At 34.3% G+C, this 22,696-nt stretch overlaps 1 protein-coding gene and 1 pseudogene across 1 annotated transcript; both read right to left on the bottom strand.

Annotated features, from left to right (window-relative positions):
• Positions 1 to 6: 6 nt before the first annotated feature.
• Positions 7 to 1,207, bottom strand: LOC111390674 (probable sugar phosphate/phosphate translocator At3g11320). The gene is made up of 2 exons (XM_023015740.1): positions 1,089 to 1,207; positions 7 to 875 (listed from the first exon to the last, which is right to left on the bottom strand). Exon 2 carries the CDS (start codon positions 824 to 826, stop codon positions 212 to 214), a length of 615 nt encoding a protein of 204 aa, XP_022871508.1. The 5' UTR covers positions 827 to 875; positions 1,089 to 1,207; the 3' UTR covers positions 7 to 211.
• Positions 1,208 to 6,485: 5,278 nt separating this feature from the next.
• Positions 6,486 to 8,320, bottom strand: LOC111390661 (annotated as a pseudogene).
• Between the last annotated feature and the right edge of the window lie 14,376 nt (positions 8,321 to 22,696).

Here is a 22,696-nt window from a genome sequence, read left to right as displayed (position 1 = left end):
GAATAATTTTTTATCGACACAGCATACAGAACATAGTCCTTCATTCGACATTTCCCCTACTTATCTTGATAACAGATTATCAGAAACATAATTTTCTGATCATTGTTTTTCGACAGTACAAGAAACCCCGCCACCCGATAAACAAAATCATAATTGGTTCACGCCAATTACCACCTAGAACTTCAGTTAGACCAATCAAAATACTTCAACATCAAACAAAAATCATCATGCCAGATCCACAGAGTTCAATGGAAACACCCAAAACAAACAAAGACACATTCAATTCAACAAAACAACATCTCGATTTACAAAACAAGACAAGCAAAAATCCAACATATCTCCATAATCCAAACAAAATGTAAATACATACCCCGCTAGCAATTACGACTCCTGTGACAACTGGAATCAAAGTCACATAAGTCAACCATGCCTCCCTTTTCAACGTCATCAAATACGCGAACACCGCAGTGAAAAAAGGCGTGGTGGCCCCAATCGCCTGGTTAAAGCTCACAGGTAAATACCTAAGCGAAACGTTCCCGCTAACAACAGACCCACAAAACACAAGGCTTAATGCTGAGATCTTCATAAACTGAACCCTAGATCTTATGGTCTGCATCGGGACCATCTTCATCCACACGATCGCTATGTAGCTGAACAACGAGCAAGCCGTCATGTGGCACATGGTTAAGAAAATCGGATACTTGAATCCATAATTGCTCAACAAATATTTGTTCAAAAGCAAAACTCCAATGTTCGTTGAGTACCACGCTGCTACTAACCCAATCGTGAAAAATCGGCCCGATGAATTTGATTTCATCGCCGACATCTTCTTTCAGTACAATAAATCCCACAAACTGAAACTATTCAAAATTTATCTGTATAAATGTATACACAGATAATTAACAAAAGTAGGAGATCTGCAAACGCATTCGTTATAGATATGAAATTTAACGGATCTGATTCATTTTCATCACACAGTATCAAAAATCTTAAATTTATCTCTTTTGTATATATAATAATACAGATATACAGAATTATATATAGAGATAAATATTAATAAATTGAGATGTAATGGGGAGACGACCGACCAAAAATTTGCAGAGTGAGGGAGAGAGCAAGAAGGAGTGCGCGCGGGGTGGGGGGTAGGGCGGTTTGAATCCTATTCAGTCTGTTGTTAATACTCCCCCGTCTTAGCGCGTGATTTTCTTTTAAGTTGTCTCATTTTCCTCTTATTCATTGATAGTATAAGCATGTGTTTGCCCCCATTATTTCTCATTACATTAAATTAAATTTTTCTCTCTCCTACTTTTAACCACACAATCTTTAATAAAATAATATTACACGTAAATCAAAAACTTTTCAACTATTCATTTTTCAAAAAAATACTATTCATCTCATTATAATTTAGGAATAATGGGGCTCAAACAGGGGCTAAATGACTTTTAGGGATAATTGCATTTGAGGCCCCAATTTTTTTAAAAAGTTACAAAACTTTTCCTAACCTTTCATTTGTTGCAGTCATCACCACAAACCTTTCAAAATGTTGCGGATGAAGCCATAATTGATGGATTCCATCCATATTTCTGTTCGTTGACTGAAAAATTGGATTTCGACCACATTTTAATGAATTATAAAAGAACAACATGTTAGCTTAATATTTTTCACATTGAAAAACTTAAATAAAAAAAACAAAAAACAAAAAAAGAAGGAGAAAACAAAATAAAAAGGAAAAAAAATCTTCATCTCCATCATCCTCCACCCCCAATCCCAAACTGTAACCTAAAATTGAAAATCCATCGTCACCACCACCTCGTCCAAAATCGACCACCACCCTCGATAACCACTGCCATCATCGTCGCCATCGTCACCACCACCACATCCTAAATTAGTTAGGAGAGGAAATCAGTGGAGGATTCTGTTAGATCTAAAAGTGAAATTGGCAATTTTGTAGACAAAAACAAACTTAAATTGTATATTTGTAAAAGTCGAGGACTCCATTGAACAATGTTGTAAAAGTCAAGGACTTAGGGTACAATTTTGTAAACTTGTTTTGGTAGGGACTAGGGTTTGAGTCTAAGGATCAAATAAAGAATGCGAAGCCGAAATTTCGTTAACTTCTTGCCCTGCCATCGCTCGAGCGTAAAAAGTAGAACCTACGTCGCTCGCTTTTCGCCCTTGTTTCGCTCGAGCGAAAGTGTGTTGCTCACTTTTCACTGGAATGTCGCTCGAGCGATAATGCTATTCAGAAAACCTTAATTCACATTTTTCGAGATTTTTACACGACCCAAGATACATTTAACCCCCTAGTATAAATAAAACAAGTCTGGGGTCAAGAGATAGAGGTTGCTACATTGTGCTAACATTGAATACACTTTCATATCATCTTCAAGCAATCCAAGTCAAGATTCATTGGTGAGTTCATTCTTTTTCATTTTGTGATCCGACAATCAAGGATTTGGAAAACATCAAAGTTCGTGAATCCAAATCACCATGTCTTCCTTAATTTTGTAAGGAAGTGACTCTCTTATTAGGGACTGAGAGATATGGACGTCAAGCGCAATGAATTGGACAAGAACAAGTGGTTCTTGGAATTCCATTTGGTGATACAATCAGCTAAGGATCAGGAGGTTGTAGTGGATAGCAGATTAGACTGAAAGAGGTAGATCATAAAGTCTAACAGGAGGTTAGAGGTATCTACGACAGTAGATTGTGAGACTGGAATAGCGGGTCTGATTGGGTACAGAGTTTGGTATGACTTGTACTTGCTGAATTGGTATAGTGGACATCACTGGCTTGGTCCCGAAGTTTTTTCTACATTGGGTTTCTCCATCAACAAACTGTGAGTTGTGTTGATTTGTTTATTTTACATATTGCAAACCGACAGTTCAACATAGAATTAATTGGCTTGTATGTTTAACCATCTAAACAACAATGAATTGGTGAATTCTTGTTGTTAATTGTATTAATTTTGTAGGTAAGGTCGAATAATTTGTAATCTAGAACGTAAACTTGGTAACGCATAAAATTTTAAATTTGACATTGTACCGCGTTAGATGAACTTTCTAACGTTCCATAGCGTTCTAGGTGACTTTTCAGATTCTGATAAAAGTAATGGGAAATGGCATTGTGTCAAGCTCGAATAGGGCCGCAGTTTTTGCCACTAGTTTAGGCCATCGGAGAAATGCTAAAGTTGATCAACTCGAGGCTTCCATGGATAATGGTGTTTATATTGTTATTGTCATAAAAAATAGATGAAGGTGCCAATAAAAAAATTTATTGAAATTGAAGAAATATAATTACAACAAATTATGTTTCATTTTCAATAAATTTCGAGTCAAATGTTTCGAATGTTGTGTGTAGTGTGTAAAAGGGTGGTGGTTGATTCCTTGTATCTTGCTATAATCTGGTTTGACTGAGGAGACAATGAAGGAGGTGTTCGGATTGGGGAATGCCAATGGGATTGTATCTAAAGAACCAATTTTATGTAGTGCTAATCCGAATTTGGCCGGTAAAAATGATAAAGGAGGTATTCTCGTGGCTATTGTTTGGGATGTGGTGGTAGCATAGCAGCATGGCAATGGTTGTGGGGGGAATGGTTGATTTCGGGCGAGGTGGTGGTGACAGTGGATTTTCGATTTTAGGTTAGGGGTTGGGGTTGGGGTGTGGGTGCAGGTGAGGGAGAAGAATTTTTTTTTCCCCTTTTCATTTTTTTTTTGGTTATTTTTTATTTTAGTTTTTTAATGTGAAAAATATAAAGTTACCATTTTGTCATTTTTATAATTGATTAACACGTGGTCAAAATCTATTTTTTTGGTCAACTAACAGAAATATGGATGGAATTCATCCATTAGGACTTCATTCGTAATGTTTTGAAAGGTTTGGAGTGACGACTGCAAGAAATAAAAGATTAGAGAGAAGTTTGCAACTTTTTTTAAAGGTTTGGGGTCTTAGCTGCCATTATCCCTAACTTTTAATATAGTCTATTGTACCTTATTATCAATAAATATAAATTAATTTTATTTAAATAATTATTTAATATAGGGATGTACTAAAAATGGAACTTCTCAAACTTATTGAGGGCAATTTATAGGAATAATTGAAAGTTAGAGGGCTCATTTTTTATTTTTTTTAATGTGAGGAGCATTCCATGTAACGCCTTCAACAAATAAAATAAGAAACATTGTACTATTGATCTCTAATTTGTTTTTATATTAGATTAATCTTTTATAAATTGATCTTTATAAGTTTATCTCTGTCATTTTTTGTAAAATTGTTGCAAGGATCAAAATCTAGATCAAATGGTAAGAGAAGTCTTATAAGGATAATGACATGAATTCACATTTCAACTATAATGACATGCATTCACATTTCAACTATATAAAGCGAGATTTTACTTTTCAACTTTGACTAGTATTAAAAAACTTTAAAAGAAATGTGATTTTAATAGAAATATACGATATTTTCTATGCACGTGGACTATTTGTATAGCTATAACGAAAAGATGAATTCTATATGCTCGCTCTATTGAAATTTTTTAGGATTAAATTGCTTCAAATTAATGTATATCGAAGTAAAGTGGGTATGTTGACTATTCACGATTAGGAATTTTGGTAACCACTCGACAAAGTCAGATCGTAAAGGGAATTAAATAGAATTACAACTAAGCCTCTATTTGGTTCCTAAAAGTCATTTTACCTTAAATTTATTTTCAATCACACATTTATGCCCTATATGAGCCCATTTCTTTTTTGGGAGGGGGAAGATAGGTTTTGGAATAATGATTTTAAAGAGAATATGTAATTAAAATTAGAAATAAATTTTGAATTTACTTGTAAAATTATTTTATGGGAGAATGTTTGATCGAAAATGAGTTTTGAGAATAATGGAGCTAAATCTTAGGCTTAATCAACTTTTATTAAAATCTATTAAAAAATTGATTTTTAGGGCTAAGCTAGTGAAGAAAGTAGTAAAATACGAGTGGTCAAAATGAATGAAGTCCAATAGAGAAAGGGGTAATTGAGAGAATTTGGAGATGGCGACGACCGGCACGTAACGTTGGATTTAACGTCGCTAGAGCAGCTGGGTTTGTTTGTTGGGTAGAGTGAGTTTGATATGCTACATGGCTTAATTTACAAGCACGGCACGTAAAATATTATTTTTAATTAATTGAATCATCATATTTTTGCCATTAAATTGTTCATTTGTTGTCGTCTTATATTAGTAAATTTTCACTAACCCCCTTTTAATAAGTGACAAATGGAAACATCTTGCAAGCTCTCATTCTCCCTTTTTGTGTCGATTCTTTGGAAAGATTTCCACATGCAATTGTTGCATCGAGAGTGTAGCCTGATTTCCATAAACTAAGGAGTCATTTAAAAGAATAGGGTCTTAAGTTTAAGATGCCTAAAGTACACGTAAAGGTAGAAGTGAACAATTTTCGCTTAAATGTAAAGAGATTAATATGTATCTAAGTACCTAATTAGTTTGTACTTTAGATCTAAAAGTACGTTTGGGAGAGATTTTCTTGATAATAATTTTTGAACACACGTTCTATGAGATTCGTAACTTTTACTACTTTTTAACTACACGCTATTCAAAAAAATATTTTTTACTTGTAGAAAATTTCTTCTAAACAAGCTCTAAGTAGTACTGTTATTGAAATGTTAGAATATTGATAACAAATTAAAGAAACTTTGTATATCATTATTAATAAATGGCTATGCATTTTTATATTTATTTTGGTACATGAGAAGAAAAAACAACACAAATGTTCTAACAACGAGATATATCCAAGGCCACCTTTATCAAGTAGTATGCTAACTTAAGAGAATTAATAAAGATAATTGGGTTTTTTGGCAATAAAAAGATTGTTATATTCAATTTCTCATATTTGATGTTTGATTAACTAATCGTGCCATAGGGTATTCTTGTATGAAATTGAACGAATCTGAAGACATCATGTGTCCACTCATATCCATAAAAAAAAACTAGTTTTTTTTTCATGTACATTTTATTAACAATTTATAAACCCTTAAATCATTTTCATTCACATATTTCAAAAGATCCATAAGTACCAATCCTATCTATTTATAAATACTTCGCAAGCTCGCTATAAGTATTTCTATTTTCTACCATATAATTGCTCATAGTATAGCTTAGCTTATCAAAATTAAAAATTAGTAATGTAAATTAAACGGAAATCTTATCTCCCCAAACCCAGCAATCTCCAATAATTTCTAGCAAACAGGGTCAGCATTTTTCAGAATTTCAAAAAAAATAATAATAATAAAAATAAAAATAAAATAAAAAAATCAACACTTGGGAGTCAACTATATGATTGAAATGGAACACAACCTGTCAAAAATATATAGCAAGTCCAATTCTTATCAATAGACAAACACGACAAAAATGAAATCACTAGTATGATTCGAGAAAGCACTAAATGCCACTAATAATATAACTCTTACAAAGAAATTATACAATCTCTAATGACTACAGAATATGAACCTTCTAAAGCCAGCTAAGACTTCACTCCCTTCTGCAGCTTTAACACTGCAAAGAGAAGAAAAGTTGAAAGATTAGGAATTTAGGATTAGGATGCAATGGCAATTATGGGGAGATCATAAAGTTCCAGTTCTAGCAAATTATAGGGTGGCAACAAAATATTACTTCAAAGACAAACCATCGGAGACTAAAGTAATTGTTCAGGAAATTTTCCAATGCCTTGGTATACCAATTATGTAAAACTCGGGAATTTTAAAACCCAACCCAAGAAGTGAATTAGAAGAGGTAATACATCAGGAGAAAATGTAACTGAGGATGGTCGAGCCAGAGGTCAAAAAACATACATACATTCTGTTTAACAATATATGAAATAAAAAAGAATCCGAAAGAAAAAATTATTTTCAAGATTTTGACTCCATGGTATTCGTGCCTATGATTATCTCTAATGGAATAATAATTCTCTTTACGAACAACACTGGAACATGCACAACTTTTTCTTAAGCCTTCAACTGATCTAAAATCTTATGGGAAAAAATCCACCACATGCCAGCACCTCAACCCAATCCACGACCCACTGAAAGCCACAACATCTTACACTTTAAATTTATGAAGGCCAACTTCAGTGTGACAATTTTTTTGTCAAATTGCAGCTCCTTCAACAAAGCCAAAAAGGAATCGCTAGAGACCATTCTGTAATGTGAAGGAATTTTGAGCTTCGAATTCTTGTTCAATTTCAAATAGAAAACCAGGAAAACTATGGCATGTTCACTAAATATCAGTTGAACCATTTGCTTAACTAGTTTTCTATAGGTGGCTTATACCACACAATTGAATTTAAACACACTGGTTTTTACAACATTGATGGAATTGTACAAACAATATATTAGACAATTCAAATATCCCAAGTGGCAAAAATTTGATACATTTAAACATTATTTTACCATGTGGCAAGTATGATGCATTAACAATGAGAAAGGTGAATTAATCTCATATGCATTCAACATTGCCTGTTATCTTCAACTAAGACCAATCCCATTGCACAACTCGAAATGCCTCCAACAACTTTAATACATTCAAAGTTGTTAACCGCAGCAACTAGCCTACTTATCAAGCAAAGAACTACATTTCAGGGGAGGTGAAAGAAAAAGAAAAAGCCACATATTAATAATTTGAAGCTATAAGTAACATTTTTTCAACAAAAGCAACGTTAAAGTGGCATATAATAGTATTAATAAAACAGTATCGAAATAAGAAAAATAGATCCAAATGTTACCAAAAAAAAAAAAAAAAAATAAAAAGAAAAAAAAAACAAAAGAAAAAAAAAAGACCGAGCGCCCATGGATTTGGGGGGAAGATTAGACTTGAACTTGGCGCGAACAACGCCGCTGTTTCCATGGGGCCTAATGACCTTGCCCCAAATGCACCTGTAATGTGACCCATTCGTCTTCACCTTGGCCTTGTAAATGTATGCGCTTCCCCTGGTACCATGACACCTCCTCCTTGGTGTTAACTCCCTCGATTTGAATCAACGAAGTGTTCGGGTACTGGTTCGACTTCGATCTCTTGTACCCCAGTATCGTCCCTCTCACGTATAGCCTGCAGCCAAACATGGAATTAAGACAAAAGTATAGTGAAATAATGACAAGAAACATAAATATGTGTGTGTATGGAGGCACCTGACACGTTCTCCTTGACGTCCCTTCACCATTTCCGGCTGCTCGTTATCGAATTGGCGGGGTGGGGGTTTGTTATGCCGTATTAGGAAGTGGAGAAGTCTGAGAAAACCCTAGAGGCATAAAATTGGCGCGGGTTGGGCCTGCAAATATATATTGGGCCGGTGGACTCCTCTTCTAAAAGAATTAGGGGTGGAGTGGAAACGTCGAGGGAAAAAGTTCCATATACCCAAAGACAAAACAAATCATGAAATACTCTATACTAATTTATATACTGATGTGTACGAAAATTATAACCCGACCCCGAACTTTCAAGCATGGCCCGAGGTAAATACCTCGACCACTCTCATCTCCAAATATCCTTTAAAATGTGGTCGGGCCTCTCATAGGTCGGACCTAATAATCGGGTCCTACTAAGGTCGGGTCCACATGCCAAAATATTGTCCTCTTCTCGAGTCTCTTGCGAGTTTTAGTGCTCCTATGACTCAACTGTTTATCATTATCTAAATACTAAACGTATTACAATTCATGCCAAACCTAAAGTGGTAATTGTGATATAACTCAATCACTGTACAAGACAAAGATTACAGGTGGTTGAATCCTGATACAACTCAACCACTGACATCTATAAATACAGGACTCAGCTCCATTATTCTGGTATGTCTTTACAATACAATTATAGCACATACTTTTACACAATTTCCCTCTCTGACTTAAGCATCGGAGGGGCGACGAGCACACACCTCGTTGCCTTTGTTTCAGGTACCGGAAGTCCTTGTTCGTGCTCTTACTCGGTCCTCGGGCTCGGTATTCAAGCAACAAGTTCGTGATATGCCAGGTACGATTTTTTGGCATCATCATATACTATAAATACTTAGTATTGTGACAAATTAAATCAAACTACTACACCTTAAATATGTCCAATATTTTGTGACTGAATCATGGCAATAGCCATGAAGCTGCGTATAATTAAATGAATTTTGTGATTAATTGCTTGACGAGATAATCATGAAATCTGCTATATGGAAAATGAAAACTTGCAATTGTTTGATCATCTACAAGGTTAAGAACTTTACAAGATATTTTTTGACATTATATTTATAATTTTTATAAACATACACTTCTAGAAAAATCAATATGTAAGATTTTCACTTATTTCTCTAATGTGGCATAGGACATTATCCATTTTAATAAAGATCATTGTGTATTATCAGATTGCAAAATATTCATCCAATGTAAATAAAATATTGGGAATTGCAATATTAACATCTATCCTATTGCAATTGATGAGTTTGTTTCACTCATGAATTTTGCACAAGTTTAGCTTGATTAAATGCTAGATCTTGTGAGTATAAAACGTTTTTGATATGTTTGTTAGTGTTGTTTTGAAGATTATGAGAGACGATGCAAAAAGAGGTATTAAAGTGGATAAAGAGGCAAAAAACATGGAATTGGGGTAGAAAGACAGCGCTTAGGCGCTACGAAACTGAAAAAAGATGAAATTTGAACTCGAGAGACAGTACCTAGACGCTACAATCATAGCGCCCAGGCGTTGAAGATGTAGCGCCCAGGCACTGCGACTGAGTATTTAGGGCGCGTTTTTTTGGGCCGTTTTAAAATCCATAAAAACCTTATTTCTATACAAAACGGAGGGGCACCTATAAATACATATTTCTTATACTTTTGAAGGGTTTTTGACATATTGGAGACAAAACAACAAAAAAGGAGATTTAAAAGAGAAATTCAAGAAGATTAACACCAAGCAATTGAAGATTATAAGAATTCATTGGAAGAGGAAAGAGATCTTGGTGTAAGAATTCTACTTTTTCTTCTACATCTTTATTACAAACTCGATGATGTATTCTAAGACAATTTTTTACTTTTCTTCTTGCATTATGAGTAGCTAAATTCATTGTTAGGGGGAATAATGTAACCAATTGGGATCTTTTACATTCTCTTATTAAAATTTTCAGTTTTTAATTTTTTCATGTGTTGATTTTTCGATGAATTGATTGCATTAAATTATCTGATCAATAATTTGATGATTTTTGTGAATTCTTTACAAATAGAGATATGAGTTTAGGATTTAGATCATGTATTAAAATCCAGTACATTGGTATAATGAGTAAAGATACCTATATCATTTATTGCGATCATAATTAAATTTCTAGGACATAGAACTCGTTAAACTAAGTTGAATTTGCATAGAGATATGAGATTTAATTAGTTGAATAGATTCAATGAGAACTCGAAATGAGTAAATTGAATAAAATAGGAGAATTTGACCGAGCACTACATTAGAATTGAGTTTTAATTTGAGATGTAAAGGTGATTAATTGGTGAAATTATTCTACCATAACATCCATTCATTATTTGATTCTCCAACCAATCGTGTGAACATTAATTTATTTTTTAGAATTTAGATTAAAACCCAGATTTTACAACCTTTAATTTGTTTTAGTCAAATAGTAGTTAAATAAAAATTGAATTAAGTGCTAGAAAATAGTTTTTATGGGATCGACAATCTGGACTCTTAGGTTCACTATTACTTGTTACGGGTCGTACATTTGCGGAACAAAATTTTTACAACAAGTTTTTGGCATCGTTGCCGGGACTGTTTCTTTTAGTCTTAATTTATTTTTTTATTTTAACTGTTATTTGATTTGTTTATTTTTCTTTTATTTACAGAAAATTGTGTTCGTTGTATACTCCGTGCCCGAGGCGATGATCGTGAACCATTTGATTCGAAGATAGAACGTACCTTCAGACGAAAACGCAAAGAACATAAACAAAGACAGCAACATCAAATGGCTGACAATCAAGAAATTCATATTCCTATTTAGCCGATTGGACAAATGGCCGCAAGAGTGGTGGCACCACTGGAACAGCAGTATGAGTAAAGGGAAATAAATGAAGGTGATTTGCTAGTATCAATGTTCTTGACACCTATAGCAACACCTATGCGCTCCAGTATTGTGTATCTAGATTTTGGGGTGAATAACTTTCAAATCAGGCTAGATTGGATTAACTTGATTAGCAACACTCTGCAATTCTACGAGCTACCTCATGAGAATCTAAACACATATATCTCCAGATTTCTCAAAAATTGTCAGAACTTCCATGCTCCAGGGGTCAATGAAGATGCTATAAAATTACGATTATTCCATTTACATTGAGAGATGCTGCATTGGAGTGGTTAGATGCGGAGCCTCATGCCAGCATTACTACATGAGAAGAACTGACTAGAAAATTCTGCAACAAATTCTTCCCACCAGCCAGAGTAGCTAAAATCAGATTGGAAATTCAAACTTTTCAACATAAAGAGGGAGAAAGCTATCACGAGGCATGGAATAGATTTAATGAGCTGATGAGAAAATGTCTAAACCATGGAATCACTCAAGGAAACCAAGTGCAGTACTTCTACAACGAACTTACACCAGTGTCAAAATCTCGAGTTGATACATCTGCTGGTGGATCGATCATAGGAAAATCAGTGCAACAAACCATGGATCTATTTGAGTGCCACCACACATTCAATGTTCTCATCAGAAAGAGTGGTACCACCAAAGGCAGCAGGAATGTGTGAATTAGACATCACAACATCTACCAATGCACAGATAGTAGCTTTAACAAAAAAGGTAGAGTTACTTGTAAAATTGAAAACACATGGAGCAAATGCAATGATGGCCAGTTCAACATGTGAGAATTGTGGGAGAAATCACGCTACAAAAAGCTGCATGATGCTCACTTCTTCAGATGAACAAGTAAACTTTATTCAAAATAGCTCTCGTAATTTCAACTCATGTGGTAACAATTTTCAGCAAGAAAGAAGACCAAGTTTAGGGGAGATGTTTCAACAATATGTGCAAAAGACGGACAAGGTGTTCCAACAAATTGACACGAACTTTCAAAATCAGCAGGCATCCATCAAGAAACTGGAGACACAAATTGGTCAGATAGTACAACAACTTGCAGAACGTCCACAAGGGACATTGCTAGACAATACAATGATAAATCCTAAGGAACAGTTGATGGTAATTAAAATAGTGGAAAACGATCCACCCAGGGCCCCCGTAAAAGTTAAAGCATATGTACCTCCACTTTCGTTTCCCCAAAACCTTCGAAAGAAGTCGATGGAGCAAAATATTCATGTCATAAATACAAAGAGCAAGGTACAATCGTTAGAGATCACTATAGAGAGACCCAAAAGAAAAGATGACCAAGAAGTGATTGGTGAAGCTATAATGGTAGAAAAATCTGCACCAAACGCAACTGAAAATGGAGAAAGTACAGAAACATCAGCTGCTAAAGCACCGAGTCTAGACAAAGTTTACATGCCTCCCATTCCCTTTCCTCTAAAGCTCAAGAAGAATAAACAAGACACAAACTATGAAAAATTCCTCGATGTTCTCAAGAAGCTCCAAATCAATGTTCCGTTCATTGATGCGATACTACAAATTCCAAGCTATACGAAATTTTTGAAAGAGATGTTGACAAAGAAAAGAAAGCTTCCGAAGTTTGAAACTGTGGTATTAACTGAGGAAAGTAGTACAAGAGTTCAGAGAAAATTGCCTCCTAAATTGTAGGATCCAGGGAGTTTTACTTTACTAATTTCAATTGAAAATTCCTATTCAATTAATGCATTGTGTGACACTGGTGCTAGTATCAATCTAATGTCATATTCTGCTTACAGGAAATTGGGACTAGGTGAAGTCAACTCAACATCAATAATACTACAACTAGCTGATAAAACAATCACAATGTCACTTGGCAAAGTTGAAGATGTACTCGTAAAAGTAGGGAATTTAATATTTCCTGTGGATTTCATTATATTGGACATACCAGAAGATCGAGACATTCCAATTATATTGGGTCGGCCATTCTTAGTAACGGGACGAACCCTTATTGACATGAAGAAAGGAGAACTAATCTTGAGGGTGGAGGACAAGCAGGAGATATTCAATATTTACATCCAATATGAGAAACCTCCCAATAAAAATGATTGTTGTAGAATTGATGAAGAAGAGCCACCTGATCAACGAAGCTGTCAGAACAAAAAATCAAATTTTGGAGAATTTCTTGGTAGAGATAAGAATGGACAAATCAAAATTTGGGGAGCAAAAAAGGACTGCATCAATAAAAATTGCACAAAGTACAATGATAAAATAACTTGGTTTGAGCCACCATGATAAATCAACGGCACAAGTCAAGCTAATGACTTAAAAGAAACGCTTCTTGGGAGGCAACCCAAGCTTTTATTTTATTTTATTTATTTTGTTTTCAAAATTTTAGGATAGTTTAATCTATAGTTTATTTAGGAATCATCACCCATACCCCTTCTACGCATAAGTCTTGGAGTAATTAAGTTGGTTATTAGATGTTTGAGCTAAGTAATCCTTGTTCCATGAGTTTAATTTTTCAAATTTAATTTTTCAGGAATATGATGTCGCGGAACACTCAAACCAACATGGACATAGAGAAAATGAGACAAATCTCAAGTTTGGGGAAGAATGTAGAAGAAGAGTTGATCAAATGTAACACCAAGATACAACAACATCATAGGCAATACTGATATTTCACGGAAGTCCTCCTCCTTTTCCTTTAAATTTCACATTGAGGACAATGTTTTAGTTAAATTTGGGGGAGTGACATCATTTGCTTACGTTATTGAGTTTCTTGAATGCTTATGCATGATTTTTTTTGTTTTATGTGTTTGTGTTTTTATTCAAAAAACAAAATAGAAATTTCATACTCTGTATGCTTATGTGAGCTAGATATTCTTGTCGAGTATGATGAATATATTTGAGAGCATGTATTAGTTTATGAATTGTGGATGAATCATATGTTTTAATTGGATTTTCTGCTTATCCATATGAAGCGGTATAACATTTATGCACGAGTATTAAGTTGAGCGTCGTACATGCACATGAGGGTTCATGCAATAGGCTAAAGAGATGACTTAGGTGTGTAATCCCTTAACCCATGAATGTCAATACCCCTTAACCGTGTACATTATAATTTGGGGCGTTCTAACCGGCGAAAGAAATGATTTAAGATTGTGGTGATTCCGTGCATGTTAAAAAGATTGTGTGGAGTGTATTTAATTTTCTGGTATAAGCTTGGTGATGATCGAATGCTAGAAATCTAACCCCTATAAATTTTGCTTCTTTTTATAAGAGAAGAAATATTGCACGTATTCAGCTGAGTCTCACACATGCACCTTTTTTACTCGAGTTATTAAGTCCGTAGGAGTCTCTTGAAACCTGGTACCCTTTGGTATACAAAAAAATCGGGGAGTTATCGACCTAACACTCGCTACAAACGATTCATAAATATAATATAATGTTATCAATGTTGAGCCAAAAAGACAAGCCGTCTAACTGACTAGTTGTGTGTGTATCATCTTTGGATGATTTTATTGTTTGATGTGTTTGTTTGCTGGAGGACTAGCAAACGGTTAAGTTTGGGGGTATTTGATGAGTTTGTTTCACTCATGAATTTTGCACAAGTCTAGCTTGATTAAATGCTAGATCTTGTGAGTATAGAACGTTTTTGATGTGTTTGTTAATGTTGTTTTGAAGATTAGGAGAGGCGATGTGAAAAGAGGTATTAAAGTGGACAAAGAGACAAAAAACATGAAATTGGGGCAGAAAGACAGCGCTTAGGCGCTGCATTCATAGCGGATAGGCGCTACGAAATTGAAAAAAGATGAAATTTGAACCCAAGAGACAGCGTCTAGACGCTACAATCATAGCGCCCAGGTGTTATCATCTCTTAGGCGCTGAAGACGTAGCACCCAAGCGCTGATGCGCTGTCTCGTAGCACTTAGGCGCTGCGACTGAGTATTTAGGGTGCGTTTTTTTGGGCCGTTTTAAAATCCATAAAAACTCTATTTCTACACAAAACGGAGGGGCATCTATAAATACATCTTTCTCATACTTTGAAGGGTTCTTGACATATTGGAGACGAGATAACAAAAAGGGAGATTCAAAAGGGAAATTCAAGAAAATTAATACCAAGCAATTGAAGATTATAAGAATTCATTGGAAGAGGAAAGAGATCTTGGTGCAAGAATTCTACTTTTTCTTCTACATCTTTAATACAAACTCGATGATGTATTCTAAGACAATTTCCTACTTTTCTTCTTGCATTATGAGTAACTAAATTCATTGTTAGGGGGAGTAATGTAACCAATTGGGATTTTTTACATTCTCTATTAAAATTTTCAGTTTTTAATTTTTTCATGTGTTGATTTTACTATGAGTTGAATGCATTAAATTATCTGATCAATAATTTGATGAGTTTTGTGAATTCTTTACAAATAAAGATATGAGTTTAGGATTTAGACCATGTAGTAAAATTCAGTACATTGGTATAACGAGTAAAGATACCTATACCATTTATTGCGATCATAATTGAATTCCTAGGACATAGAATTCATTAAACTAAGTTGAAGTTGCATAGAGATATGAAATTTAATTAGTTGAATAGGTTCAATGAAAACTCGAGAGGGGTAAATTGAATAAAATAGGAGAATTCGACTGAGCACTACATTAGAATTGAGTTTTAATTTGAGATGTAAATGTGATCAATTGGTGAAGTTATTATACCATAACATCCATTCATTATTTGATTCTCCAACCAATCGTGTGAACATTCATTTATTTTCTAGAATTTAGATTAAAACCCAGATTTTACAACCTTTAATTTGTTTTAGTCAAATAGTTGTTAAAGAAAAATTGAATTAAGTGTCAAAAAATAGTCTTTATGGGATCGACAATCCGAACTCTTAGGTCCACTATTACTTGTTACGGGTCGTACACTTGCGAAACAAAATTTTTACAACAAGTTTTTGCTTCGAAAAAATCTTCATACCTATGCCCATTCGGAATTTACAAAAAAGCAGAATGCTCGTCCATTACTTGTAAACATGCATTTCAAACTCAAATACCAATTTCATTAACAATAAGTTTTCATCAAAATCGATATATTCGAATGGAGTACAACATGTTGAATGAATTTAGCTCATTAGAAATTAAAAAATGCAACTGTCTCTAGTCTAGCATATCTGATCAAATCTTATCACCATTTTGGATGCTTTACGAGCTTCTTTCCTCTTTCATATTTTATTCAGTGGTGGTGATTGGTTACATGTCATTCTATCATGAGTGCACCCCTGTACTTTACAAGTCTTGTTTCTAGATCCACCTTTGATTTGATTGTATTTTTTGTCTTTTTAAGCATCTTTGATTGTCATTTTGATGTGAGAGGAAATATTATGACCAGCTATAAACCATATAATATTGATGAACATTTAGTTTCAATATCCTAAATTGGGAACATTAGACACCGATTGTGATAAATTAAATTTTCACAAGATCAAAGTTTTCAAGGAAAAATATAGCTTAAATACCAAATACAAACTCTAGGAAACCATTGGATTAATAGAAAATTGTAGTGCAAGAACAATCTTTATGCATTATAAAATTTGAACTAGCAATTCATAAATTTTCAAAAAAGGAAAAAGAAGAACCAAAATAGCTTTTTCGAGGGGAAAATATACAATATAATTAATTCTAAAAACATAAAAATTAATATCCAATAAAAAGAGATAAATTTACGCTAGATTTGGTGGCTTTCTTCTTCTTTGGAATCGAAGTCAAATCTATGGTGGACAACAAAGAATACAAGATGTTGAATCTTGGCTTTAGGGATTAGGGTTTGGAAAGCAGAATTCGAATGCAACTAAAGGAAATTTGGATAAATCATGGAAGAAGGTAAAGCTTGAAATTAGGAATTTTGAAAAGGGAAAGATTTGGTGATCTAATTTATTGAGCACAAATCACGGGAAGCATACATAGATTTGGTTTTTCACTTTTTTACTTACAAAATGTCAATATGTTTGGAGTATAAAATGTGGAAAAGTAATATTGGAATTAATATCTTAAATAGGGTACTCAATGTAATTTACACAAACGTCAAACGAGCATAGCAGGCCCACGAGCATGTCGATTTTATTTTTTATTTTTGTGAAAATCTGAAATTACAAAAAACAATTAGAAATTTTTTACATTGACAAAATGATTCAATAAAATTGGAGGCATATTTACAACGAATGTGTTATATGCATGACAAGTTACAAATACAATGTGACGGAGTTACAATAAAAAACTTTGCATAAAAACGAACAGGCTTGTGGGCTCAGCCAACCCGTCAAGTAAGGCCAAAATTTGGGCTTGGTCTAGGATTTTGATTGTTTAGAAACAAGCTGCATGACCACGATCTTAGCGAGTGGCCTCAGATCGTCGCCACTCCTTAACTTCTAAAGACACAAGGCACAAATATTTTCAATAGTGATTTATTTGACAATAAATGAATCTCTCAAATAATACAAGCACAACATTGTTGTTTAGCTCATACTAAAAAATAATAACATGACATATCAATTAATTGATGAGCAAGTTTATGTTGAGTCTTAGAAAGCATAAATTAAATTAATGTTTTGAATTGATATGTTAGGTCACTGTAACATAGGATGAGTTAAAAATTGGCATACAGTATGTCATTTCTCTTCAATATAAACTATCTTACACCAATACATAGTTGAAACCCTCTCGGGGCATAACTCAGTAGTGCAAAGGACAGAAGTGAGGTAATCTCAGTTTTGCTGACAACCGTAGTGTCATGGTTCGATTCCTGAGATATGAAATTGGACTCTTTATGAGCACCAGTGTACGGGCAATCTCTTGTTCCCTAATCTACTGAGGCACATTCCCCGATTTACCTCCCTCACGATGATCCAGGGACGGGACGATGAGGCCCTCAAGGTTGGGGTCCAACCCTTTTTTTTTTTTTTTTTTTATATCGTTGAAACCCTTATTAAAATCACTAGGTGGTCATGATCGAGATGTTGACCTACACATGTTATGTCCTTGGTAATATGTTCCTACTCACTTAGGGAGTGTTTGATTGTTATTTTTATGTAAAAATACATTTTAAAATAGTAAATTGCTGTGAAATGTATGGTTAAAAATAAGGAAAAGTTTTTGATTTGCGTGTAATATTATTTTAATAAAGAACGTGTGATTGAAAAGAAGAGAGAGAAAAATACATTTTGAAAAGAATAGCTATCAAACAGGGCCTTAGTAAAGAATGTACGAGATTCGTTAAAAGACATAGCAAGTAGGAGATGATATTCGAACAATTGGAAACGCACTGAGTAATTACAATAGAAATATGGTCCTATGAAACATGTCTTATGTAACGATTGGTAATTGTAACGCCTTGAGCTCTGGGAACTCGTGACATTACAAAAACTTTAAATTTATAAAATCTACCTAAATAATTCATAAAATGTAGAAATTTAACTTGCATTAAAAATATTAAGGCTTCAGAGAACTCATTACAAAATTTAAGAAATTTTCGTTCGGAAAGTCTGAAATAAATCTAGTTCGACAAATAAATGAAGTCCAAAATTTACAAAATTTTAACTGTAGACATCATACACATGAGGGAATCATAGATTAAAATTTCATAGATAAATTCAATCAATAGATTGGTCAAAAAAATTTCTAAACCAGGGCTATTTGTTCCCGGGTACAATCTGACAGCTCTTGGGAAAATGCTCATAACTTGAATTTTATAGATCCAAAATTCCTGATTCCAAGTTAGAGAGAGAGATAACTCATATGGCTATCTTTTCCAATTGGAATCACCTCAAAATTCCAAGTATTTTGGTCTGGCTGAATTTTTAAACTTAGGTAGAAACTGGAAATATTTAGTTTCCAGTAGTGTAACTCAAAAGAACTGAATTAAAAATCCATAAGAAAAAAATATTAAGTAATTTCATCATCAATTCAGTTTTCAAGCTTTCAAGAAACACTAATTTAAAACATCCCAAATTTATCGACCATAGCACAATGTAAAAAATAAAATAAAAAAATAGTGGCAATCTAAAACATAAGAATAAATTCCTCTAAAAATAGTACGTGCCATTCATGCCAATCCACTGCTAGATCTCGATTATTCTGAAAGGGGTTAAAAAGGAGTGAGCATCTCAAAAAAAATACTGAGTAGGCTACACGTGCTATATGAACATAATAATCATAAATTAATTTTGCATTCTTACATGTTGCCTTCATAAATAAGTAAATCGATAATCAAACGATCTATCTAGGGTTTTGATGAACCTCTGCGACCATCAGTTTAAACATATATAAACCTTCCTTTCATCAAAACTTTAAGAGAAGAACTCTAAAGACACTTCATATACTTCATGCAATTATAACGAATAACATGTTTAATTGAAAACTAAATTCACTTGACGTCAACTTTGTGTAGGGATCCTACCTCAACTTGCAATAATATGGTAGTGAGTGCGTCGATCGATTTCAAATCTTCAACGTGAAAATATATTCTGCCTTTCTATATATATTTTTCTTGTGTGGCAGTCGTATCCATATAATATTTATTCCATGTTTGCTGTGTATTTTATGTATCTAGAGTGATCTATCGTCAGTTGGAATTCATAAGTGATTAGGAGTCTTTCCCATGTCACTCACAAGGATGAGATGAGGACAAATTTTAAACAAACAATGGTTTCCTAGTAAAGCTTGAAGTCTACACGTGAAAGCTGATAATATCCTTCCAATGGTCCCTCGGGGCATAACCTAGTGGTGCAAAGGATAGGAGTGAAATTATCTCACGCCTTGCTGACAGCCGCAGTGTGGGGGTTCGATTTCTGAAACATGGAATTGGACTCTTTGTAGGCGCAATGTACAGGCAGCTCTTGTTCCCTGGCTTATTGGGGTACATCCCGCGATTTACCTCCCTCACAAAGCTCTAGGGCGGGACGGTGGGGGTACTCAAGGTTGGGGTTCAACTTTTGATAATATCCTTCCAATGAAATCAATTAAAACCAATCCTAAAAGCTTTCATTCTAATCCAAAATCAAAGGTTCAAATTTCAAATTATTTAATGCACGTGGCTGCGAAAAAAAAAATCAAAATCTTTAATTGATTGTAGTTAAGCATGTGGTTTCTTTGAACATTAATATCATGGGTCTAACTTATTCGAAATAACTTTTTCTCGAGTACAAAATTCGCCATTTAATGAGTTTCGAAACAAGTCCAATATTGATATGAAGTTTCTCATTAGATGAATACTTGATTATTTGACCGGAAGCTAAAATTTTGACACCCGATTTATTTTTAAAGTAGTCCCTCGGGGTCTCAAATTAACAAAACGTGTCTTTATGAAATAGATAAAAGTTTATTTTTGGTTGCCACAGTGATTGCCTCTTTTGAGCATCCTATAGAATCTTTCACAGAATTTTAGAATATGTATGGTATACAACATAGAGCTTCTTTATATTACATAGTCCGTATTGTCAAGTATATCATCATAGTATGAGTTCCCTCGACAAATTAACTTCAGCTAAATCAACATCTAATTCTAGTTCAGAGTTGTCATCTTCAAGCTTGGTATTAGTAACCACTAAATCTATCACTTTTCTTTCTAAAACTCAAAAAGTGTCCATTTAAAACCAAATTCAATTGGTTGTGTTTGACCTCCATTATTTGAAAGATTATATTTTTAATAATGATTTTTTGGAAAACTTGTGGTTAAAATGATGATTGAATTTATTCAAAGAAAAAAGGAATGCAATTGGAATTATAGATAAAAAAAATTATGCTCATTTGAGTTAGGCAATCGAGATATAGGGATAACAACGGAATGGGATGGAACAGGACGGGACGTTAGGAGTCGAGTCAGGTCGGGGTTCGGGCAGCCATTCTCGTCTCCCACCTCGTAGATTATTTTTTTCTCCTTGTTCCGTTCACACATCCAGTTAAGGTGGGCCAGAAAAGGTCCTCTACTCTGTTTAACATCCCACTTATTTTTATTTTTTCATGTCTTTAGTTGGTGATTTTTTTCTTATTTGTAGAATAATCCATGTGATAAAAAACTTATATCTTGAATTGAAATTTAAATGGAGTGAAGGCTGTAGGAAATTCAGTGTATGTGAATAAAATCGGGAAATGTTGTCTTTCATCTCGTCAATTTGAATAATGCGCAATTAAAAGACTCCCAGATGAGGAGGGGGGTCACAACCGGACCGCTTAAATCCCAAGCTCTTCTTAGACAGTTTAGGTCTTTTTGACAAAGCTTTTCAATTTTACAACTATGCACATCAACAAAATTCAAACAATCGTATATCGAATTTTCACCAGATCATTAAAAGTTTTATTTCCAACAAATAAGTTTTATTCCAATAGAATTTAAAATTGATGAAGCATACGAACAATATATCATAAATTCATGAAGTATGGATTGTAAATTTAATACGAAAAATTGCATGAATTAAACAATTGAAACATAGAATTTTAACCCGAGGCCTGTGTTATATACAGTTTCCTTAAAACAGATTCGCCCCATCACCATCCGTGCTTGAGGTTTAAAACGAGCGTCCGTTTCTCAGGGTACAACGGTAAACTAGTAGCTTCCGAGCATCGCAGAAACCACTCCGGCGAACTGAACTAATGCCTGAACTACACCACCACCAAGAGAGAACTCTATGCAAATGAATTTCTAGTTTATTCTAAACTTGAAAGCTTTTGCTTTTTTGTGTGTGTTGAAATGAGGAAAATGAGCCACTATTTATAGGTTAGGCTACATTAATGGCAATGACCTTTGGAGTTCCTCATCTTTTTTCTATGTGGGACAAATTCATTTTTCCCACATAAACTCTCTTTTGAGTGGCATACTTTGAGCCTCAATTTCTCATTCACCCGAGCATCAACTTTGGCAAATAAGTATATGTTTTCGATGTACTCACGGAGGAGAACACAAATCAACTTTCATCTTCCAAATTGAACAATCGGGTCCCACTCAAAACCCGTGCCAAAGTCGGCCAATTTTTCCAACAATCCCCCACATGAATGAAAATTGAGAGCGACTCATTCATGTGACACATGACGACTTGTGAATGTGACACATGAAGACTTGGTGATATAGTTCAACAGTTGAAACCTGCATATGATAGGTCGGTGTTATCCTTTGAACCTTCGTTTATGAAAGCATATTTACTTCACTGGCTGACCAGTAGACGCGATGTCCTTGAACTGTTCTACCATTTATGTAAACGATGATACACTTCATATAGGATTCTTCCTAACACATTTCAATTCTCATTATTATATTCATTTTGGCCATGAACATACGCCTGGTTCTGTGAGAGTTCACAAGAATTGCGTCCCACACAATTCCCTTAGAAGCGGCCCCACTTCTCTCTCACATAGGTGATTTCTTATTACAAGTAACCCGTATTACTTGGCTCGATTTTCGACGCATAAGAATCATTAAAAGCCTATTGCTTATCCTCCATCTTTACGGGCATCACTGTCGCATCACAGGAATGGACAGGAGGTAATATTCCCCACAGTGATTCTATCAAATCTTTACAATTAGGTTGTCCCTTTGAACCTAGATCTTGGGATCTCCAGTCAACTAGGTTGGAT

This window comes from Olea europaea, unplaced genomic scaffold (assembly GCF_002742605.1).
Source record: "Olea europaea var. sylvestris unplaced genomic scaffold, O_europaea_v1 scaffold703, whole genome shotgun sequence".
NCBI classification, from domain to species: Eukaryota; Viridiplantae; Streptophyta; class Magnoliopsida; order Lamiales; family Oleaceae; genus Olea; species Olea europaea.
Note: the sequence above shows the minus strand (reverse complement) of the source record. Positions and strands in the feature narration are given on the sequence as shown.

Bases quoted from the DNA above. Each gene is read 5' to 3' on its own strand.
- LOC111390674 (XM_023015740.1), bottom strand. From the start codon at position 826: ATGTCGGCGATGAAATCAAATTCATCGGGCCGATTTTTCACGATTGGG.